General features: G+C 35.9%; 1 protein-coding gene across 1 annotated transcript in view; it reads left to right on the forward strand.

The window, feature by feature from the left end:
- Window positions 1-24,050, forward strand: part of EPHA4 (EPH receptor A4) — a gene marked incomplete at its 5' end in the record, with an annotated part of 180,299 nt that overhangs the window by 126,426 nt on the left and 29,823 nt on the right. The window contains 6 exons of the mRNA XM_081328820.1: window positions 7,083-7,207; window positions 8,360-8,519; window positions 10,283-10,394; window positions 21,706-21,764; window positions 22,766-22,879; window positions 23,588-23,773. Coding sequence (XP_081184946.1) covers window positions 7,083-7,207; window positions 8,360-8,519; window positions 10,283-10,394; window positions 21,706-21,764; window positions 22,766-22,879; window positions 23,588-23,773 — 756 coding nt within the window. The remainder of the gene's footprint in view (window positions 1-7,082; window positions 7,208-8,359; window positions 8,520-10,282; window positions 10,395-21,705; window positions 21,765-22,765; window positions 22,880-23,587; window positions 23,774-24,050) is intronic.

A 24,050-nucleotide genomic window follows, 5' to 3' on the forward strand; every position in this document is an offset into this window, starting at 1 on the left:
GCTATGAATGTTCTTATGTAGGATATGAAATTACATGTCATATTCCTGTGAGCACAAAGTGCAATATTTGCAAGTGGAACTATCTCTCTAGACCATTCTTTCCACTGCATTTCCTATCCATGTAGCTATTAGCCTATGGACCATCATGACAGCCATGATGGAAAAATGAGCCATTGGTTAGAAGTGCTTGCTGGAATGTTGCCATTAATCTGAGACATGACACTTCTCATCAGGATATGCCAAGAACAGATCTTGCATATCATGTTGTAAGGATAATACCAGCCTCTAACATATTTAGAAAAGGAATACATACCTATTTTATGTTTAATGTATGCTTTCTTCAGGGAGTACAAAGCAACACATAATTCTTTTCTTCATCTCTCTTTCTCTCACCATATCTTCATTCTTTGAAATAAGCAATTTGACTAGCCCAAACTAATAGGCATGTATTCCATTACATATGTACTCTAGGGAATAGAATCTTCTATGACAATACAAAGCTAAGATTTCTCCACTGCCCCAAATCCATTTATACTACTCATAATAAAAGCTTAATGATTTACATAAAGTAATGAATCTCCAGAAAGTTTGTTCACATGACCAGTACTCAACCATATCTCTTTTTAAATAGATATGGTAATGTTAATTTAAAAAATTCTGCACTATGGAGATTTTCTGAATATGAAAGAAAAACAACCATATTGGACAGCAGTTTTTTTTTAAAAAAATGAAATTACTGTAATATAGTGTTAGTAACACACATACACATATTGGAATGCTGCACTGTCTGGTATGAATGAATTAATCTCATTTCCTTATGCATCTCAGAAAAGAGTATTTATCCTTGTATAATGTTCAGACATTTTTAAAACAATCATCAATAAAGAAGGTTTTCAGGATCTCTTTAATGGGGTAAATAATAGTATTATTATACTTTCAAGCACTTAATTTTGATCCTTGGCAATTTGTTGAAGTCATCAAGTGGGACTGAGTACCTCTTAAACCTGAAATCATAACTAGGCATTAAGTAAAATTAAATATTTGAATATAGTGTTCTACGCAAAGTAGATGAGAGCCAGTTTGATGTGGTGATTAAAGGCACTTGAGCTAGAAACCACAGAATATTGTTTAGTGTCTTAGGCATGAAGTCAATGTGTGACTTTGGGCTGAAAAAGTGTTTCCAAGAAAACCTAAATGGACACAAATCTTTGTAATCACCACTCTAGGAATCAAACTGACATGAAATTGTGCACCCTGCCAAGGTATAGTGTAGTATAGAGCCTGTAACCTGGGCTTTTTTGTTTTGTAGTTATATATAATTTTTTGGATCCAACATCTAATGAATGTGTATCAAAATAAGTATTTTTACTGAATGTATCTCTCCATAATCGGGCAGCATTAACTAACCAGATACCTTACAGGATTACTTAAAAATGATGCATAACATCCCAGAGTTCCTAAAAAGAAATATTGGGTAAAAAAAAAGGTTCCTGTTACTCAACATCCTCATGGTAATATATATTTTTAAAAAGGTTTTACTCATCATTTCTGGCAGTCTAAAGCCTTTCATTTGGTTAATTTGCTCTTTTTCTTCTAATCTGATAGATTCATTTTTTAAAAGACACCTGGTCTCTTTTTGTTGATAAGAACTGGAGTTTTATTAATTTAGTGGTTATAGGCCAAAATGTGTTATTTTATGCAGCTTAACTCTTCCTTCCTTCCTTCCTTCCTTCCTTCCTTCCTTCCTTCCTTCCTTCCTTCCTTCCTTCCTTCCTTCCTTCCTTCCTTCCTTCCTCCCTCCCTCCCTCCCTCCCTTCCTTCCTTCCTTCCTTCCTTCCTTCCTTCCTTCCTTCCTTCCTTCCTTCCTTCCAACTGAAACCAGACAAACCACAAGCAGGTTTTTAATGATGGGGGCTTGAAGAACAAAACAAGTAAAATTGCTCAATTCACATCATGCAGTAGGGAACAGATCTTTTGGAGTATAGGTGAGAAAAGAGGACATGAACTCTTGGACTTGCTGAAAGTTAATATATTTTTTAATTTCTTTTATATATAATTGAACTGAGTTCACTAGGATAGAACATCTTCTGTGAGAATAATATGCTGGATAAAATATTGTCTCTACATGTAATAAAAAATCCATAAAAGAATATATAATCTTAGTCAACTATTCATTTTCCTGAAGTAACATTTTAAATGATGAAGGATAGCAAGTGTTTATTGGACCCGTGCCCTTCCTGGCTGGTTTATGCGGCTCGGGAGGGGACACGAGGCTGGCTCCAGGCGGTGATATCTGCTTCCTTGAGTGAGGGTAGTTTCCCCGCCGCCTTGAAGGAGGCGGTGGTGAGACCTCTCCTCAAGAAGCCTGCCTTGGACCCAGCTGTATTAAACAACTTTCGTCCGGTCTCCAACCTTCGCTTTCTTGCGAAGGTTGTTGAGAGCGTGGTGGCGCATCAGCTCCCTTTGGTCCTGGAGGAAGCTGACTATCTGGACCCGTACCAATCGGGTTTCAGGCCCGGGCACAGCACGGAGACGGCATTGGTCGCTCTGGTGAATGATCTCTGGAGGGCTCGAGACAGGGGTTGTTCCTCTGTCCTAGTCCTATTAGACCTCTTAGCGGCTTTTGATACCATCGACCATGGTATCCTGCTGCGGTGTCTCAGGGGATTGGGAGTGGGAGGCACGGTCCTTCAGTGGTTCTCCTCCTACCTCCTGGGACGCTCACAGTTGGTGTTGGCAGGGGGACAGAGGTCCACCTCGAGGCCTCTTGTTTGTGGAGTTCCTCAGGGGTCGGTCCTCTCGCCTCTCCTGTTCAACATCTATATGAAGCCTCTGGGTGAGATCATTCATGGTTTTGGAGTTGGGTATCATCAGTATGCTGATGATACCCAGCTTTTCATTTCGACCCCAAACCACCCCAGTGATGCCCTCGACGTGATGTCCCATTGCCTGGAGGCGGTCCGGGTCTGGATGGGGAGGAACAGGCTTCGGCTCAGCCCTGACAAGACTGAGTGGCTGTGCGTGCCGGCATCTAGGGAAACTCAGATCATTCCATCTCATACTATGGGGGGTGAGTTATTACCCCCCGTAGATAGGGCTCACAACTTGGGAGTCCTCCTAGATTCACAGCTTTCTTTAGAAGATCATATAGTAACGGTGACTAGGGGGGCCTTTGCCCAGGTTCGCCTGGTGCGCCAGTTGCGGCCCTATCTAGACCGGGATGCCTTGCGTACAGTCACTCATGCGCTCATGACCTCTCGATTAGACTACTGCAATGCTCTCTATATGGGGCTGCCCTTGAGGACCACTCGGAGGCTCCAACTGGTGCAGAATGCAGCCACACGAGTTGTGTTGGGGGTCTCCTGATACTCCCATGTTACACCTCTGCTCTATGAGCTGCATTGGCTTCCAGTTGCCTTCCAGGTGAGATTCAAGGTGCTGGTAATGACCTATAAAGCCCTACATGGCATGGGTCCGGAGTACCTTAGGGAGCACCTGCGGTCGGCATCAACTTCCCTCCGCCCAGTGCGCTCCCACAGAGAGGGCCTCCTCAGGGTGCCACCGGTCAGAGAATGCCGACTGATGGCCCCCAGGGGGAGGGCATTCTCTGTGGGCGCGCCACGACAAGGCAGTAATCCATGAAGGGGATTGTGTTTAGTAACCCATAATTCCAATAATACTAAAATCACATTGTCTGCAGTTGAAATATACCTGATTCTCCTTGTACCAGGAGAAAACTCTTTCAGCCCAAATATTTCGGGATATCACTTCACAGTATTCACATTCAAATATCTGTGACTATGTGGAGATGAGCGAAAGAAAACTGAAATTCTCTCAGAGATTGCTGGGATCTGTTGTTCAATGTTTATATATGAAAGAGTAACCCAACTAGTCTTCAAGAGATACTGATTAACCAGAAAATGTGATTTTTATGGCTGGATTGTCACTAATCTGTTCATGTTTGAAGAGCATGATAGATTTATTTCATTGAGTGTTGACACTTGAAAATAAATGGAGAAAAGCTTATCCTTGTATCAGGGTCACAACTGGGTTATCAAATTAGAGTTATTCCATTTGTTGGTACTGTTTACTTTATGTAAATATCTTGATGTAATCCATTTTAACGAATCCTTCCATTCCTGTTTCTGTCACTCAGTATATTTTCATGCACATAAGTTTCATGGTAAGGAACAAATAGACAGATTGGCAGATGTGCTAAAGGATGCAGAAGCAAAGCTCCAGAATAATTTTTAACAGAGATGCCAAACTGTCAAAATGTAGATCAGAAAACAGTCTTCCTGACAGAGAGTGCCTGCTGCTTAGTTTTTTTTCCCATCAGGTCTGTCTGATATGTCAAGTAATTCTGAAGTTTACATGTCCAATTTTTATTATTATTCCTTGTGACTATATTTATATTGTTATTTAAAGTGTTCCTTGAGTTTTACAAATTATATAGAATAACATAAAACAAGAGATAAGTTTAATTAGTTTTTGCTTTCTTTCTTTCTTTCTTTCTTTCTTTCTTTCTTTCTTTCTTTCTTTCTTTCTTTCTTTCTTTTTTTCTTTCCCTTTTTATGAGGTATTTATATTATAATTTCCATTGAAAGATTTTAATAAATGTTCAGATGGTTGTTGATTGCTGATTTTGTTTTGTTTGTTTCAAAAATAAGCACCTGCATATTTGTAGGCGTTTTTTTAGGGACAAAGGAAAGAATATATTCAATTTGGAAAGCTGTCTAATCTCTGACTATACAGCACAGCTTTTGCTGATAAGATAAAAAAAAATCTGTTCTTCCCTGGAGACCACCACCATTTGTATCAAAGCTGTGTCAGTTGTGGCAGGACTTGATAACAGTTGGCTAGAGACATGACCACACAGTAACAGAAAAATAAGGACCAGGCAGCTTGAGTCATAAATCTTCTGAAAGCCTATTCGTCCAGTAGAACTACGGATCTGTTTCTGTCATAGTTAAGGGAAACAGCATTGTCCCCTGGCCTTTTAAACGTCTGAAGTTCAGGCACCAATGATACCATTAAGGAGACCTTCAGAAGCTTTTATTGAGACATTTCTTTCTTATTTATTCCATTGTTTGTTTTATCTTAGCATTCCATATTGCATTTAAAAATATAATTCAAAAGAAAGCTTAGAATTTAATCAGTTTTATAATACTGATGAAATTGTCAAGAAATCTATTGTCTTTTGGAAAAGAGGTGAAAACGAGACAAAAACATCAAGGTGAAATAAATTGTCTTGGACACTTCCACATGGTCACTGTTTCTACTGCTAAACCCTGTTGACACATTTTAAAACTGCAATTTCCCTTAGTATTGCCATTCCTGAAGTATTAATAACATTGCATGAGAAAATACAGCTGAGCAAGAGGCAAGCACAAGAAATGGCTAGCATCTTACCCTTTTGCCCATGTCCAGGTTTGTCATTTGAGGTTTGTTGGAAACCTGCCGAACTACCAAGTCATTCTCTTGTCTGACAACTTAAGATGTTAGTATGAAATATAGTAACTTAGTGTCTTAGCAGGGAAATGGGACAGCCTAAGAACTGAGAGGCAGAGTTCTTGCCAATGAAAAACAGGTCCACCCTTAATTCTGGAAAGCCAACTTTAAATATGAATGTATTAAGTATGTTTCTTGCTGAGGCACAGCTGAATTGGAAGTAAATTGGCTCTCGTGCTCAAAAGAGGTGACAGCCTATGGTATTGAGGTGGGGAATGAAGAAAATAATAGATGTTACATGTGAACTGCCTTTAGTTCTGTGTTTAGATATTTCTAAATGTTGGTCATTATGATTGGTACTTCTGTTGATTAGACTAGACTAAAACCAGAAAGAATCTCAAAAAATAAAAAAATCATTTTTATATGTATAATGCAGAAAGCTTTTTGACTAATAACAGACAGCATCCCTGTACCTCTTGATTCTAAATTCATTTCAAATTTAAATACTTGGACTACTTCTATATTGTCTCCATGATCTCTGTCCCAAGTGCCACATAAGATATGTAATCAATATAATCAATAATCAAACAGCAAGTAAAATAACTTGTTTCGCTACATCGGATACAGTTTCATTGTTGCTTAAAAATTCATTTTTAAGAAAAACGGGACTTCATAACCTTTTGTCTAGGCAAATGGGACAGAAGGATTCTATATCATTTTTTTGATATTACTGATGATTCCACTTGCCTGATAGTGGCAGAGAGTGTGAGAAGGGTGCCAGCAAAAACTTTGAAGACCTGGCTATTTAATATGAGGGAAGGGAAACATTTAGATCATATAAAATTGTTGTGAGTAGAATCCACAATGCCATCATTTGTGGCCTGACACCAGTACACCAGTGATTCAAAAGACATACATAATTTTCACCTTTTATATGATGATATCATACTTCATAACATGTTACTTCTCCATTTGCCCCTCCATGTGGATGCACAGGTGTCAGTTATAAGATTTAATGTTTTTCTTGGCATTGGTTTTTCCTGTTATTTCTTCAATTTCTGTAGGCAGAAGATAGAGTAACAGTGGAAAGGACACACAGAAATCATTGGAAAAAAATGATTTGAAATAATGCTTGATTTAGAGGAAATAGATTTCATCTCACCAACCTATTATCTTATGTGTGTGTGATATCATTTAATCCTTCTTCACAGCATAGATGCTTTTGCTAGTTTCAGTTTCCTGATGTAATCAGCAGATATAATTCATCAATTAAACTATACTGCTGATGTCACTCAACAATATTTCATTATTTTCCCTTGCCAGCAGAATTTGAAAGACTTCATTAAGATACTTGTACTAATAGAGAGTTGGAATAAGGCCATAAAATCAGCATAACAAGAAAGGAGGAGCCATCAAAGCCCTGGGCCTTAAATATAATTTAGTGCAGAAATACTATTTTAATAATCTGCCGGTCATGCCAATATGCCTAAAGCTAGAACTGCTCTGAGTTGTATTATTTGATATGTTCAAGATATATATATGTGCTAAAAATGTAAACATTCCAACATCATTCAATACTTTGACTTCTTCTGCGAACATTTTCTGACATTTCCCAATCTCTTTATTGACAGCTCCTTCTCAAATTACTTTGATCCAAGCTAAGGAAATAACAAGGCACAGTGTGGCATTGGCTTGGCTGGAACCTGACCGGCCAAATGGAGTCATCTTGGAATATGAAGTCAAATATTACGAAAAGGTATTATTATTAATTATGGATAAATGACATTTCACTATAATGTTTGAATGCTGAGTCAAATAAACATACAGTAATCATCACATAAATGGACTTTATTAGAAAAAATGTTTTTATAATCATACCCATTTTGACAATTGAACTGTCAAAAGAAGTTGACTAAGAAGTTGAATTGAATAACAACTTGCATATATATTTTTTTCTTACTGGGTAATAGTGGTGGCATTTTTTCTTTTTCTAGGAACTGTCTGATCATAATGAGGCTATTTGTAGTGAAAATCAATAGAACATAGAAGCAGTGCAACATTAGCCTTAAAACAGAGATAGATGTGTAATAATGAAGAATATAACACAGTAATAATAATGGACTCTGTATGAGCTGATAGCTTTTGCCCAGAATGATAGTGGGGGTTTAATAAATTTTAATAGGAAACAAGGAAAAGAAAATTACATTCTTCACCTCTTCCAAATTGTGCAGAATTGTTATTTCTATAATATAATTTGTTGCTCCTCCATTTCAGAACTATAAAAAGATCTATTTCCTCTCAAGGTTGTCTGCAAAGTGAACAATTACTTTTTTCTTCTGTCTCTCTCTCTTTCCATTTCTTTTAATATAATCACTTTATTTCCTTTCCTAATTGTATCAAAAATGAGTTGTAGATTTTTCCTGGAACAAGATTATAGTACCGGTATTTTTTTTCTTGATGTATTTACCAGCAGAAAAGCAGAAAATAGTTGGAGAAGATTGGCAGCCATCCCTTCAATTATTTTAGGACTTATAGTTCTAAACTTCAAAGAAAAAAGGAGAATGTGTGAAAAGACTACTAGAAATAAAACATTGTTAGTTCATCAGGAAGAGGATGACAACTACTTTGTTATTTTACCAAAAATTTCTTTCTTACCTTTTCCCCCAGCAGAGTTTAAATTATAGATATTCTCTTTGCTTTTTCAGACAAGAAAAATCCTCTGACAAAATTTAAAAGTCCATAACACTCATGTCATTAAAGCTAATAATAGAAACACTAAAAGAAAAATCACATTCATTATCTAAATGTGATTATATTTCCTAATAAGTAAAATACAAAGATCCAAGACCTTCAGGAGACCTCCTTATTCACTTTCCTCCTCCTTTTTATGTTTCTTTCTTTTTGCTAGGACCAAAATGAGCGTAGCTATCGCATTGTGAAAACAGCAACCAGAAATACTGATATCAAGGGTTTGAATCCTTTGACTTCATATGTCTTTCATGTGCGAGCAAGGACAGCAGCTGGATATGGAGACTTCAGTGGACCGTTTGAATTCACAACCAATACAGGTAATAACAATAGATCTCTCACTGGGGTAATGGAGGCATTTTCCCTTGTCACTATTTCAAAAGCCTATTGTATGGACTTGAGTTGAATGTGAATGATTTGTTGGTGATGGTTTGGAATTCATTACCAAGCTTTGACTAAGAAATCAAAAGGATTCTGTGTTCATGTATTTTTGTTGTTTTTTATTGCTTTTACCAAGAGTCCAATTGGAAGTGTGCTCTTTTGTGTGTGCCTGAAATGCAAGGATGTTGTCTCCTTTACTCTGTCCACATTATATTCACAAACCTTTTCCAGCAATGGAAAAAAGAGAAAAAAGAAGCATGTCACTAACATTACCAAAGATGGAAAGATAGGGCTTTAATTTCAACATCCTTGTATCTACTTTTTTTGTGAAAAGAGTAATGGGTTGTTGGATTATATTGAGTCATTTGTGTTTGGAAGTTTTCAGGATTTAAAACTTCCAAACACAAGTATAAACTTGAGTTCCTAGGTTTAGAATGCCAGAAGGAAATTATCAAAAAGAGAGGAAATAAAATAATAGCATAACCCCTCTACTTACATTCATTGTTATCTTTATATTACAGGCAAACTGTTTTCAATATTTTAAAGAAACATGTATTATTGTTGCTGTTCAGTTTATTAATTAATGGTAGATTTGCAAAGTATACTAAACGTCAGGCTCCATAGACAATTATAAATTATATTAAATGTAACAATTGGTTTCCTTTTTCTTCTAAATATTTCTGTACTTGACATGAAACTTTTGAATATTCCTGACTGCACAGTTCCCTAAAACAATAGTAATGAGTCATTTATGAATTGTCAGTCCAATCAGTTTGCATACATGTTGGATAGATGAGGGTGTTGACTTGTTCTTGACTTCAAGCCTCAATATACTTTGGCCTTTGTTGTATAGCACATTTAGGAATGAGAAAATATGAAACCCTAGAGGACTTTTTCCCCATGAAGTAATCATTCTAGATGGGCCAGTAGCTAACAGCTTTGAATCTTCACCTCCTTCCTATTCTAGTTCATTTGTCAGCAATCAGGCAATCAAGTCCAATTGCCATTCTGCTGCCTTTCTGCCAAAGAGGAAAACTTTGTTCAGTATAATTAGGGACTATTTTAGATCTAGCTATTATTTTCTCTTCTCCAATTCATTTCAGAAATAAAATGTCAATATTGTGCATGTGTGTGTCTGTTGGACAAATGTTAAAAAAAACATAGTTGCTTCTTGAAATAACAGGAGAGATTGGATGTTTAATTTTCATTGCATGAAGAAATTTTAATCAGTTCAGGTTGTGCTGTTCAGTGTTAACAACCCTCAGGCAGAGCATGTGAAAATGTGAAGTACTCTATGCCGCTGAAGACAGTGGAAAACATCTTGTTCTGTTTGAATCTTCCTCTTGCTCATAGTCAAGGAATGAGCATCTGGTCCATTTTAAATCAAATAAAATGGGAAGCAGCTCAGCAGGCACTAAATCAGCCATTATATTCTCAAGAGTAAAAGTGAAGGGAGAAAACCGAAGAGTTTTCCCAAAATTCATTGTGGAACATAATGTCTTTTTACTAATTAGGGCTCTCCTGGAAAAGAATTAAGAATGAATACCTACAGAAAAGGTGACAGAATAATTCTAGACAAAGTCATGAACTGCCTTTATTTTCACATAAACTGCTCACACCTCACTCTCTGATCCTGTGCTATTCTTATCTGTGGCACAATTGCTGCAGAATCTTAACAAATATTGTGTGTGTTTTTTTCTAGTTCCTTCTCCCATCATTGGGGAAGGCACCAATCCCACCGTCCTTCTGGTCTCAGTGGCTGGCAGTGTTGTCCTCGTGGTCATTCTCATTGCTGCCTTTGTCATCAGTAGGAGGTAAGGGTTTAAGCTCCCCTTCTTTCTCCTTTTCTTTCATGAGGGAGCTTTTTGCCTCCTTGAAACAAAGCTAAATTCTTTGATTAGCATCATAAACACTGCATTTGCATCACAAGACTTCTCCTGTGTTGCTTTGATCTTCTCAGCATCAGTACCACAGCAGCATGTAATGTAATGGTAATTGTTCTAGAATTATTTGCTGTTCAGATGCAAAACCAATTCTAGCTATGGGGGTGGTGGTGGGAGGTTTTAAGATGCAAGCCAGCAATGAGATCTGAAGAGAGACTGTAATTTGATGTAGAATTTAATGAATGCATTATTCTGGGTTGATGAGTTCTGTGCTAAGAGTGCCAAGCCAGAGAAGGCGTTCTGGGGAGATGAAATGAAACAAGCTCCTGTATTTGAGCTTATACCCAGTAAAAAGAATGCCTTTTTGATTTTCTAATCACCTCTGCATTTGGCCACATCAGCTGTTGTTTGCTGTGAGGAACACAATAGAAGACACTTATATATTCCATAGTGGGTAAACCAGCCAGGTTAAATTAAAGGTCTAGGAAAAGAAAGCTTTTACTCTTACTTCCACAGGTGAAAGGTTTTTTTGTTTGCTTATTCAGAGCATAAATTATATTGCTTTCTTCTTGGACAAAGCAAGAAGGGAAAATATTAGATAAATTAAAAAAAATATTTCTTTGAAATAAGGCTTATTTGGAACTCAGTACCATCTGTACGTGAAAGGGGTTTAGGGCTGGCAGACAAGTAGGTTCTTTTTTCTTTTGCAATAAGAAAGAAGACCTCATCTTTCTCTTGGTTTAGTTTCATCCACTGGTGGAAAATTTGTAGAGACAGAGAAAGAAGATATGGAAAGTGAAGCATTACACAATGGAAGTTGGGGAAAAAAGTCTTCTCTAAGTGTGGAGAATTGGACAGAAGGAAGTTAATGGAATGAGGAGGAAAGAAGAAAGAGATCTCTGGAAAGATTTATCTGTTTCTTACCAGATAATCTGGCTGGAGGGAAGTGAGAGAATGGGATAGGGAAGTAGTAAGAAGACAGGAAAAAGGTTCCACAAATGTGAACAAAGATTAATTAATACATAAAAAAGTAAAATAAAAATTTAAAATAATAAATACATAAATTAGAAAGAAAAAACAAAAAACTCAAAGGGCAGACTTGATAGACTACTAGGTCTTTTTCTGCAGTCAGTTTTCTATCTTTCCTTTAAAATAAAGGTTTGATGTATACAAAAAAAGTGCTCTCTTTCACATTTTGCTTCTATTGGCTAGCCTTAGAGTGAGTCTCCATTGCCAGCCTTTAACTCATACATCTTAGTTCCTGATACTAAAAGAAAAACACACCTATAAAACCTTACATCATTCTTTAATCACCATTTGAACAACCACTAAAGTGAGAGAATCTGTCACAATTTTTAAGATTGTAAACAGTGGGGTAAACAATGTTTTTTTTTTCTAATTCCCGTGCTTTTCTGCATTTCCAGAATTTAATAGGGAAATGAGAGGAATATATTTTATTACAATATGTTATTAAATATATTTATTACATGTTTCCTTATTTTTCTGCCATTTTTCTTCCCAAATGAAGATGAGTACTGTAATAGTAATAATATAGTATGTCATATTAATAAGGAAATGTATACCATTTATTCATTTAGCACCAAGGAATTGGAATAAATTATTTAGGCAACCAACTGTATATATCATTTTATTCGGATTATACCAAAATCAAATTACCAGATGTTATTTTTTCCTTTTTCTTCCTTTTCTTCCCATTCCATGGCTGAATAGAAATGTATAAAATCTATTATTTATTAGTTTGTAAGAATCCATGCAATAATTAATGATAAATATTAAACAATCAAATAAAATATAAAGATTTTTCCAATAATTCTCAGTGAGGTGACAATCTACTGATATTCTGTTATTTAGTGCATGGATATCAAATATGAATTTAGATAGGATTAAAACAAGTTAGATAACCTATTACTGAATTTTATGTAGCTCTTTCCCTCGTTTTAAAAGTGCTTACGAAGCTATTCTACCTCTGGCAAGACTTTCCTGCCGTTTTCCCAGTAGTCCACTGAACAGAGAAAAAAAATGAGGTTTTAGAACTGTGATATATGATGCATAAACTGTAGAAATAAAAATTGGAGGTGTGCATAGTGCTTGAAATTCACTCTGGTTTAAATTGGAAACACCCTGCTACGAGTGCAAAAACTACTATATTCCAATGCAGAATGGGCTGCTCTGAGCCATTGTGGAAATATTTTGAAAGGAAAACATCTCTGTTCCAGAAGTAAAACATTCTGCTTCATATTCAGAACACTTCTAAGGGAAACATCCTATTTCACACTTGAAACAGCCTTTTCTCTTTGAAGCAGGACATTTTGAAGTCAAGATGAATTGTTTCAAATTTGAAATGGTTCAAATTGAAAACATTTTGCATACCCCTAAAGATTACTATGCTATACTGCATAAGTAATTTCCAATAGCAGCGTGTTCCACTGCCCCATATGTTCCATTGTTCATTAGAGGATATTAATTCCAACAGATGTCCTGTTTCATTTCAATGAAAAGGATTGATAAATCCATCGCTTCCCCCCATCCTTCAAAATAATAGTAATAGAGTATGCATATATAATACTTTCCTAGATTGAATAAATTTGGCTCCAAGCTATTAAAGGATTGCTAAGATTGTATTACAATTCTAATGACCCTAAAAACACCCTGGTTTAAGATGACAAATTTTAAGTTTTAATGTTTGGTACTGGTTATCTCTTTTCTTGGTAAAAAAAAATGTTGCTCCAGAGTCAGCAAATAAAACAGAAGGCTATATTATTCATACTGTATTGAGAAAGGTCAATATCCAGATCTAGTTAACATAGCATTTCCTAGTCCATATGCTCTGTGACTCAAGGTTTATTTCGCATATTTTCTGTTGGAACATTAAGATACTAAAAAATATTTTAGTGTCATGATCTGCTTCTAGTCTTTTAATAAACTCAATTAAAAATAAGAAAGTAAACTGGTTGATAGAATCCGGGATTTATGTGAATTAGATTATATACTTTCTAATGTATTCTTTTTTTTTTTTTTTATTGAAAAGTTTTAAAATACAATTTTCCCTTGAAAAACCCCCCTTCCCCCTCCCTCCTCCCCCCCTACCTCCCCTCCTCCCCCCTCCCTCCTCCCCCCCCTACCTCCCCCCCTCCCCCCCCTACTTCCCAGAGCTGAATACAAGGTATATATATATAAAAAAAAGCAAACCTAAGCAACCATATACTAACAACTATAAATTCTAAAATCCATCACTCTCTAGCTTATATAGGATAAAACAAACCTTAACAATATTAAATATATATATAAAAAAAAAACTAGAATAAGAAAAGGACACTCTCTAGCTTATATAGAATGGAACAAACCTTAATAGTATTAAACATATATTAAAAACAGAAAAAAGGAAAAAGAAAAAAAAAACCCTTCTCAACCCTATACTTATCCTAAATAAACTCCATCCATTTTATCCATTCCATGATATAACATTCTTACAAATAATTTTCCAAATTAACCAAGGATCCCAAATCAAAAAACTTTAAAGTCAACTCTTCTGTAATCGACCGTTCCTCTTCCAGTACCACATCTATAATTATTCCAAACACAACAAAAAAGAAAAAAAAAAAAAAAGATTGCAAACAAAACTTGAACTTTAATCCAAAAAAGCTCACCCTTTCCACAAAACCACCAAATATAAAAATATATTGCGTCTACACCCAAATCTTTTCCCCCCTCCCCTACTTGACTACTTGACTATATCGTAAAAGTTCCAAAGACTTCTGCGATTCCTGCTACTTTCTCTTCTTAGATCGTTTTGCAGCAGCACGCGTCACCCTCTGTTTTATAGATTCATCCAACGAGGTTGTATCTTGATCTCCTCCAACACCGTTGTCTTCTATCTGACCATCTTCGGCCTCTTGATGCACTCCTTCTCCAGATCCCTTTCCAGCTTCCAAAAGTGTTAATGGCGTTACATTTAAAACATTATTGTAGAAATCACGCGCTTGCATCACAGTAACCAAACGGTACTTTTTACCTTCGTGCGTCACCATCAACCCCACTGGGATCTCCCATCTGAACCTTATATCTCGTTGCTTGAGCTCTTGCACAAGAAATGTAAAATCCTTCCTTCTCCTTAGAATCTTTGGAGGAATTTCTTTTAAGACCAAAACTTCTTGATTAGCAATCATAACTTTAGTATCATAAGCAGCTTGTATAACTTCATCTCTAGTTTCCCTTTTTGCAAAATATACCACCACATCTCTAGGCAACTTCCTCTGTCTGGCAATCCATGAATTCACACGAAACACTTTGTCCATGCCTCCTTTTATTTCAGATGCTGGCTGTTTCAACACTATTTCAAAAGCCTCAGAAACCAGCTGCTTTAGATCTTCCTTAGTATTCTCCTTTAAGCCTCTAATTCTAATGGCAAACTGCATCTGGAAATATTCAGCAAGACACAGTTCCTTTTCCATTTTATTTTCATTCTCCAATACTTTTGCTTCTAATATAGCATTCTTTTGAGTCAAGTCTTCTAGCTTTTCCTCCAATTCTTCCACACACCGAGCCACTTTACACACTGAAGTCAAGATGTCTACCCTCATCGCTTTGAGCTTCTGTTCCATCCTCTCCTCCATTCTCTCCTCCAATTTCTCCAATTTCTCCTCCATCTGTGCAAATCTAATATTAATTGATTCCAAAATTACCTGGGTATGTTTTTCAAGAGCCTCTTGTAAGTCCTTTGATGTCAATACATCAGGAGGATGCAGCGCCTGCAATAATGATTGTTGCACGGGAGAAGTTCCAGCACTCCGAAGAGTTTTAGGGGGTGGTTTAGCCGCCATCTTTTACCAAATATGACGCACTTTCACTTCAAATTTGTAATCCAAAAAAGTCCATCAAGCTGGAGAGTAAAACATAGTAATCCTCTTTACCATTTCCTCTTGTATCGCTCTGCCTGCTCCTTTAAATCATAGTCATTCCTTCAGGCAGGGGTGGTCGCAGACGGCTGGCTCTGCTCCAAGAATCAGGAGCAGAGGCGACGGCCAGCTGGGAGCAGCCCAGGCTACGGGGGAGTTCAATCCTTCAGCCGCCCAAGCCATAAGCTCAGGCGGCCCTGGAGAACTCTACCCCTACCTGGGAGCTCGCCCCCTCCTCTTCTCCCGAGGAGGGGGCTTCGGATTCGCCCGAACAGCTGATCGGCGCTGTTTCGGGTGAAAAAAACAACAGCTGAGCCGCGGGCAGCCCGGGAAGGCTCCCTCCGTCGCCGCGGAGCCACCGGAAGTCAAATGTATTCTTGTATAATTTCAATTTGTTTTTTTCTGTTTTTTAAAAAAAGAAAAGCAGTTATATAAGCCATGCAGTTATAAAAACTGAGAACTAGTCATCATTGTAATAGATTTCAGTAGGTGTTTAGCAGTTTCACGAGCTTCCATGTTGATAAGAGAAAAATAATCTATGAAAATACAGCACAGAGATAGCTTTATTAAAAGCTATTCCAACAGAAAATAGTGTTGCTGAGCCTAGTGACTTGAATTCCTCCACCGCTTTTATTGATTGCTTTATTATTTAAGACAGGATTGATACTTAGATGCTTTGGATTTCTAATTACAAGTCAGCACCTCAGAGAATTGTCCTATTGAGGTTCTCTAAGATAATTCCTACCCTACTTCCTCATTTTTATTTTATTTAAATTAACACCTCTGAAGTCAGATAAATGTACTCTAGTAATGGGACTTCCCTGGATCACTTCTTAGAAAATGAAATGTCAACTCCTTGCGCTCCTATTTATTCTCTTTGATATCAGCATAAAGGTGAAACCAGATAACTCTGTATACATCAATTTGACAAAATATACATCAATTTGACAAAAACAAATATGTGGTTTATAAAAAGCTTGGATGCTTGGCCCAACTGCTTGTGAATTTATTATAAAAGAATGCAAATGGCCATTGGATTGAATTATGTTGTTCTGAAATTGAAACACAAAATATCATGATCTGTAACAGATATTTAAAGTTGTGCTAAGCATTTTTGTTAAAAACTGTTAAAGACAAAAAAGTTTCTACGTAAGACTTTCAAATTCTGTGTTGAAGCAAAAACAATTATTTCCCAAAGTTAGGTTTAATACATTACCTTCTCTTGTTGTTTTAATACAGTTGTACTTGTAATCTAAATTGCTTAGTCTTTTTACATGCACACACACACACACACAATGTGGGAGAAAATATTTCTTTTAACTGAGCTTATGAGTATTGATCATGATAGTTAACAAATGCAACATGTCTGTCAGTGCCAGGAACTAAAATGTGTTGATACACTTTTGTGCTGTTCATGGCTTTCCAAAGACATCAGTAGACAACTTTGGACACAAAATGCTGAATCAAATAGGTGTTTGATTTGATCCACATGGTTCTATATATGTCAGCCATATGGAGTTCATCACCTAATAGATTGTCAGTGATACCATCTTCGAAAGTGTTGATAATCTACAGGAGGAAGAAATTAACTGGAAGTTAACTTTTTTGAAACATGTAGTAGGCAGAGCTTATAGATAGCTTACTTCTATATACGAACTAGTTTATAATATACTTATTGTGTTATACAAACAGCTTATTGATTATGATTACTGTATGTAACCAATGTTTAACTACTTCACATTCGCACATTCTGGACCTCTTGTCATGTAGGTTTGAACAAGTGTGTATAATAGATTCATACTTAAGCTATAGTATTTAAATTATAGAATTTATTTCCACAATAAATTGTGCTGACCTTAAATTTAGATATTTGTAAAAAGAGTTTTCAGAAAATAATAGGATTAAAATCATAGATGCCTGTTTACCTCAATATATATATCACCTGAATAATAGATATCATGCTTTAAATTCCAGCAGCTAGGAATCCACAGAGGGCTATCGTCTGTTTTATTTAGCTTTCTCATATGCATCATTGATCTGATAGAGAAAAGCTGTTGTGTTTTTATGTAAAGGTACCCATTCTTACAAGATTCAATTTCTTCAATAAAGCTTTGCATTTTTGATACCAGTGCTAATATCACATATTATGCAGGAAAAATGAACTAGCTGTTTGTCAAAGGGTATGATGTATGATGATGTAATAGAAAGTAGAAGATCTCAGCAATTTACACCAAACAAACCTATTTCAAACCATGCATTTTACCTATGTTTCATTAATCACAGAATCAGTTCTATTGATTGTCTTATGTATTTGATTTTATTTAGATATGGGTTTTTTGTTTGTATTATTTTTTGGATTGTAATATGTTTGTTTTTTTACTATATATTTATACTATATTCTAAGGCTTGTATTGCCCCTGGAACAGCAGTACATAAAGTTTTCAATAAGTAAATAAAAGGTAGTGGGTTCACTAAAAGAAATGGAAAACTGTTCAGTAAATGACAGCAAGGTTTTTGCTTTGGTTTTAAGAAGCAAATTGAGTAGTTTAATATGATTTATCTCATTGGGTGATATTTTGCTGAAGGTTGTTTATTATAATCAATAATTTAGGATTCAGTAACTAAGAATTCCATTGCTTTGTAGTGATGATTTGGGAAAACCCATATGATCACAGGTCATCTTCTAATTCAATAGAGAATCCAAGCTTCTTTGAGGTTTTGTTGGTCTTTGTTTTTCTACTTTGCTCTGTGAATGCTGACATTGCAAACTGATGCATTGACTAGGAAAGAAGAATGTGGATCGCATGCTGCTTCTTTATAATACCTGCTAATACTCTTGGCACTTACTTTTTGTCATGTGCTGTATGTGCCTGCCAGTTTTAAGGTCCACCTTTTCTTTATCTCTAAATCCCACCTGTAGACTTGCCTGGATCTCTGACCCCTAGGGTTTTTTCATGGTGCTTATATTCCCTTCCTGAACCCGCCTTCCACTTAACCACTGTCACCCAAATCCCTATAATTATAGAGCTGAATATGACAAAAGGCTCCTTTGCTGTCATTTAGGTAAGCTGTCTACAAATGTCAGTTTGTGTCCAGCCTTTTTCAGGCATCCTGAGCACTTCCCAGACCCTACTAATGATTAAACAAGCGAAAGAAAGAAAAGAAAAGAAAAGAAAAGGAACGAAAGAAAGAAAGAAAGAAAGAAAGAAAGAAAGAAAGAAAGAAAGAAAGAAAGAAAGAAATCTTTTCAAAACAAAAAGGCCCAGTAGTCTCTAATTCTGGGCAAAGGCTCAACAGGTGATAAAGATAGAACTTAAGTAAAGAGTGGGTTGGGAAGCCTCTGTTAGACCTTAATAGGGTAATAATTAGTGGACTGAAAAGTAGTCCCTGCCCTCTTTTAAATGCCCCCTTTTTCAGAGTTTTGTTTTTAGAGGTTCTTTTTAATCAAAGATAAAAATATATTTATTAGGTTTATTTTGTCTGAACAATGTGTCATACATAAATACTGTCAGGTTTCCCACGTATGGGCTTTTCAAGTGACTCTGAGGCATTGTTTACCTTAAAAGTCCTTTATTAGCCTAATACACCGGCAAATGCTTGCTCGAGAGAAACTGGAATCTGAAATCTCCGCCCAATATATTGCACAATATATTAAAACACAATTCTCCACCTTTCTAATTTTGTCATTAATCATATTCTCCAATTAATTTAAAGAATCAGTTTCCCTTCCATTAGAAGACCCGCCAAAGACTTATCTTCTTAATGAGAGGAATGGCCTTGAAGGTGCATTCCTACTCATTCCCCCTTCTAACCTTAAACTAAAGCAATACACTAGTCTTACAGCAATACACAAGTTTAACATATGAAACGGCTACTTCTTCATCTCTTCTCAAGCAATAACATTCAATGTTAGCAGTGTTGACAAATACATAAGGACATTTATTCCAATCATTAGAGGGTGTAATAGGAATATATAATAAATAGGATATTCAAGTCAGCAGTTTCTTTAGTTTGATTAAATACATAATAAACCTATATATGTTGGCATGGTAAACTTTTCTCTCCCCTATTAGAACAGAAATCTATGTGTTTGTGTCAATAATTTGATTGAAATGTTGATATAGTGTTTAATCTGCCATGTACTTGTGAATGTTTGGCATGGGTATGATGCAGGAGTCCACAGCCTCAGGAGTATAGTTTGCATGCAGAATGAATTTTGTTCATGTCACTTTTAGAGACACTGGATCAAATTTGCTATCACTGATCCTGTGGCATCTTTTTAGTATTTCATTTTGAAGAAAATATCTGTTTAGTCATAATTAAAATAGTTTAATCAACTTTGTCCATTTTGATATCTTAGATATGTGTGAAGATTGCAACACCTGGAATTCCCAGGTCTCATGGCTGACTAGCTGGCTTAACACTTTTGAAAGAATAATAGCAAATCTCATAATTGGTTACAAGTGATTGTCACTTTCATTGTTGTTTGCAGATTTATCCAGCATATCCCAAACTATTTCTTGGGATAGCTATGGATTTCCTGATGCTAGGAAATATTAACAGCTCCCAGAAATGCAAAAGGAAGAAAAAGGCTAAAACACCATGATTTATTTTTTTTAATTTTAATTCCATTTATATCCCGCCCTTCTCCGAAGACTCAGGGCGGCTTACAAGCTTAGCAGTAGCCTTCATTCTATGTATATGCCTGCTTATTAGGGCTTTCACACACACCCCAAGCGGCATTATTACAAAGTCAGCTTAATTGCCCCCAACAATCTGGGTCCTCATTTTACCTACCTCGGAAGGATGGAAGGCTGAGTCAACCTTGAGCCTGGTGGGATGCGAACCTGCACTAATTGCAGGCAGCTGGTGTTACTTAAGGAGGCATTAGCCCACTGCTCCACCAAGGCTCATTTTGATGTCAAAATAAGAATGTTTTAAATTATATTTAATGAGAATAGTATTTAAAGAAAATTCCCTGAATTGAATCCTGAGATCCTAGGAATTTATGGAGATATATGTTAGGATCACATGCTTATTTCTTTCTAACTATGTGAAAATCCCTTCCTTAACCATTCTGTTACATTTCTTTGTTTTTGCTGCTTTTGTTTATTGTTTAATCTTCATTGAAGATTAAAGATACACCATATATTGCAATAATATGAATAATCTTGATGCTTCATTATGCAAAGTATAAATAGCTTAATCAAGTATAAGTTAGTAGTTGCCATTGCAACACTGCCCAAATATCAGCCAAGGACCAGCTATTTTATTTGTAAATCTGATGGCCAAAATAATTAATTCCAGTCTTTCTCTATACTTATTTACAAACATTTTTTTAAAAGCTAGACCCCTAGTGACTCTGGATACTTTGCATAATTAAAAGCCAGAATAATAAAGTAAATGAACAAATATTTGTCTTAAAAAGTAAAAAAAAAACTTTTATGACCCTATAATCTTTAATTCAGGGTAGAGTTAGGGGTGACTGGATAGAACTGAGCATTTACTGGCCGGATGCCCTTCCTGACGCCATACGGAGTTTGCAGCAGATATTTTTTCTTTGCACCCTAGGAAACATCTGCCGCTACCTAGGATTGAACTCTCAACCTTCCAAGTGGAAGGCGAGGATCTTCACCACCAGGCCACCACGCCGCTCATTTGTCTTAAAAAGTATGCCAAGCAAAACCAAATATTAGAAGGGTCACCACCATTCTACTTCAAGGTGTGGGAGAATAAACAGTTTTCCAACATCTTATGGAGCCCTACTATTACAGAGGGCAGGTGTTGCAACAGAAAATGCACACTTGGCATTATTTAATTGAGGGAACCTGAAAGGTATTCAGTCTGCCATATCTTACTGGATGTGTAGAACATGGAGATAAGCAGTCCTTAAGTAACTAGGCACTATGTCACAAAAGTTTTTATGTATGATCATCAGCACCTTGATTAATATTTGTAAACCAGCTGGCAACAAATGCAGCTCACAGATATGATGTACCACCACACTCTTTGATTAGCAGAAATGAAAACAAATGAGTCTGATCACAGAAGTATATTCTTTTATAGCAAAATACTGATGCAAAATATTTTCCCCAAATATCCATTGATTATATGTATCTATGGATGTAGATAATAATTAGTACAATGCAAGCTATATAGCAATGTCTACTTCAAGTAGACCTTAAATTATCCCAACCCTGTGATAGTTGACAGAATAAATGTTGGAATCTACTGTAAAATAATCCAGAAATTCAGAAATCTCTGCATTTACAACTAGTTAGATAATTCTTTTAATCTGAAATACTTTTCCCCCCCCTTTTCTACAGAAGGAGCAAATACAGTAAAGCTAAACAAGAAGCAGATGAAGAAAAACATTTAAATCAAGGTAAAAGTCAGTAGTGCTTGATTTTCTTCTGTTGCATGCATTCTTAAAATTAGTCAATATAAAGCAAAAAAATTACGTTTTGCAAGTTATATTGCTTAGTTTTCTTTATTTGGAGCTTTTTTTCACTCAAACTGTATTTGTATTTCTGTTGTGTATAACTTCATAATTGGAATGCTACTATAGAAAATGTATATGCATGCAAATCCCTATAAAAGCTGCACCCTGTTACATAGTATTCAGATGATACTTAAAAAGAATAAAGATTTTCATTTGAGAAAACATTCTAAGGCTTGGAATATATAGTCTGGAATTATACATTGCATCCTTCAGATATAATGTGGTTTGTTTCTTAACATATTGTCCAAGCTATTAAAAATATGTATATAATGATTTATGGCCTAATGAGTTGGGTTAATTCAGGGCATTTAAGCAATGTGATTTAGTATAGTATCTGAACACAGAAAGAAAGTAATCCTTCACATTTTCTCTTTTCCTTGCAAGGCACTTTTTTTCTTTGTATAGATATGATTTTTAAATGGTCAATAAATGAAAAGATTTCTAAGATGTAGAACATAGCAAAAATGCACCCATTCCATTGCTGGCAATGGCAAAAAAGTCATGTGACATTCCGAGATTGCCATCACTGATGTAGAACTTATAAGAATTGTTCTTTCCTTAAATTCTCATTGGAGTCCTTTCCACATGAGCATAGAAATCAATAGAAAATTTGAGGACGTGCATACTCATTATTGTTCCTGATGTAAGTTACAGAAAACTCAAACTTACTGTTGGAACTCAAATGTATGGTCTGTTATAGGATCTGACTTTAATATTTTCTATTCATCTGTGCAATGTATGCATGATGAGGCTTTTTGAGCATATTATTTTCTTTACATAGTTTTTGTAATCTTCTGTGGACATACAGCAATGTTCCTTCCCTATATATTTATCTATCTTGTATGTAGTTCTTAAGTTTTCATAAAATCATATTTGCATTCTAGGTGTCAGAACCTATGTAGATCCCTTTACTTATGAGGATCCCAACCAAGCTGTGCGGGAATTTGCCAAAGAAATTGATGCCTCATGCATAAAGATTGAAAAAGTCATAGGTGTCGGTAAGCTTAAGACATCATGTTAGCACTGAATTTATAATGGCAAATTCTTACTGGGATGTTGAATTGTTGACTTATTATTATTTTTTATGTAAACATTCTTCTATATATTATCAGTCTTCAGGCAATTTTCAAAGACATTTGAATAAAATAGTTTACAGTGTCTGAGGAGACCCAGTTTTTAACTTTTCAATACGTAAATTTATATGACTGGAACAAGTCTATTATATTTCTGTTTTTACAAGTTATATTCTGTAGTATTTTTTCAAATAAGTAAAAAGAGGAAATAATAGAATCAGTCCAAGTGAAGTAGGCATATCATCAACCAAACTATACATTATCCACAATTGAATTAACATGGACAATCTTTGTGTGCCCACAGATTGGACTTAATTTTGGTGAGGAGAAGGAAGAAAAAAAGAATGCAATACACACAACAGTGATGTAAAATGTATGGTTGTATGTCATATATACAATTGGATACTGAATTTTCCATTTTTAAATGGTACTCCGTATTTTTAAATGATGCTAAATGAAATCTACAGGAAATGCACAGTTGGAAGTTGCAAAGGGACTTTGGGATTGCAGGTAGCCTAAGCCAGACCAAAGCTTCTCAGTGCTTAATGGAAGGAATTTAATCAGGTCTTAATTGCATTAAAACAATGTATGTGTGTCAGCAGATTCCTTTTTATCGTGCTTCTTTTTCTGCAGGTGAATTTGGTGAAGTTTGCAGTGGCCGTCTCAAGGTTCCAGGAAAGAGGGAGATCTGTGTGGCTATCAAAACTCTGAAAGCTGGCTACACAGACAAACAAAGAAGGGACTTTTTGAGTGAGGCCAGCATAATGGGACAATTTGATCATCCCAACATCATCCACTTGGAAGGAGTAGTCACTAAATGTATGTTGGCCATGATATGTCACTAATGTGTATAACTTAAGCAGGACAAACTGAAAGTAGCTATGAAATAAAATCAGTGCAGAGGTTCCCCCTTCCAGCATTTCTTTCTCTAAAGTGGCAGATGGAATAGATCCACTGAGTGCTAATAGTAGGAAATCAGCGCAGTAATAGTCATTAATCTTATTGTCAGCACTGAATGGTTTTATCATTGTAGCTGATACCTTAACTTGAAGCAACCTATGCATAATTTAACAAGGAACATGATACCACAACTTTT

The sequence above is a fragment of the Vipera berus genome (assembly GCF_964194415.1).
Source record: "Vipera berus genome assembly, chromosome: 5".
Lineage (NCBI taxonomy): Eukaryota > Metazoa > Chordata > Lepidosauria > Squamata > Viperidae > Vipera > Vipera berus.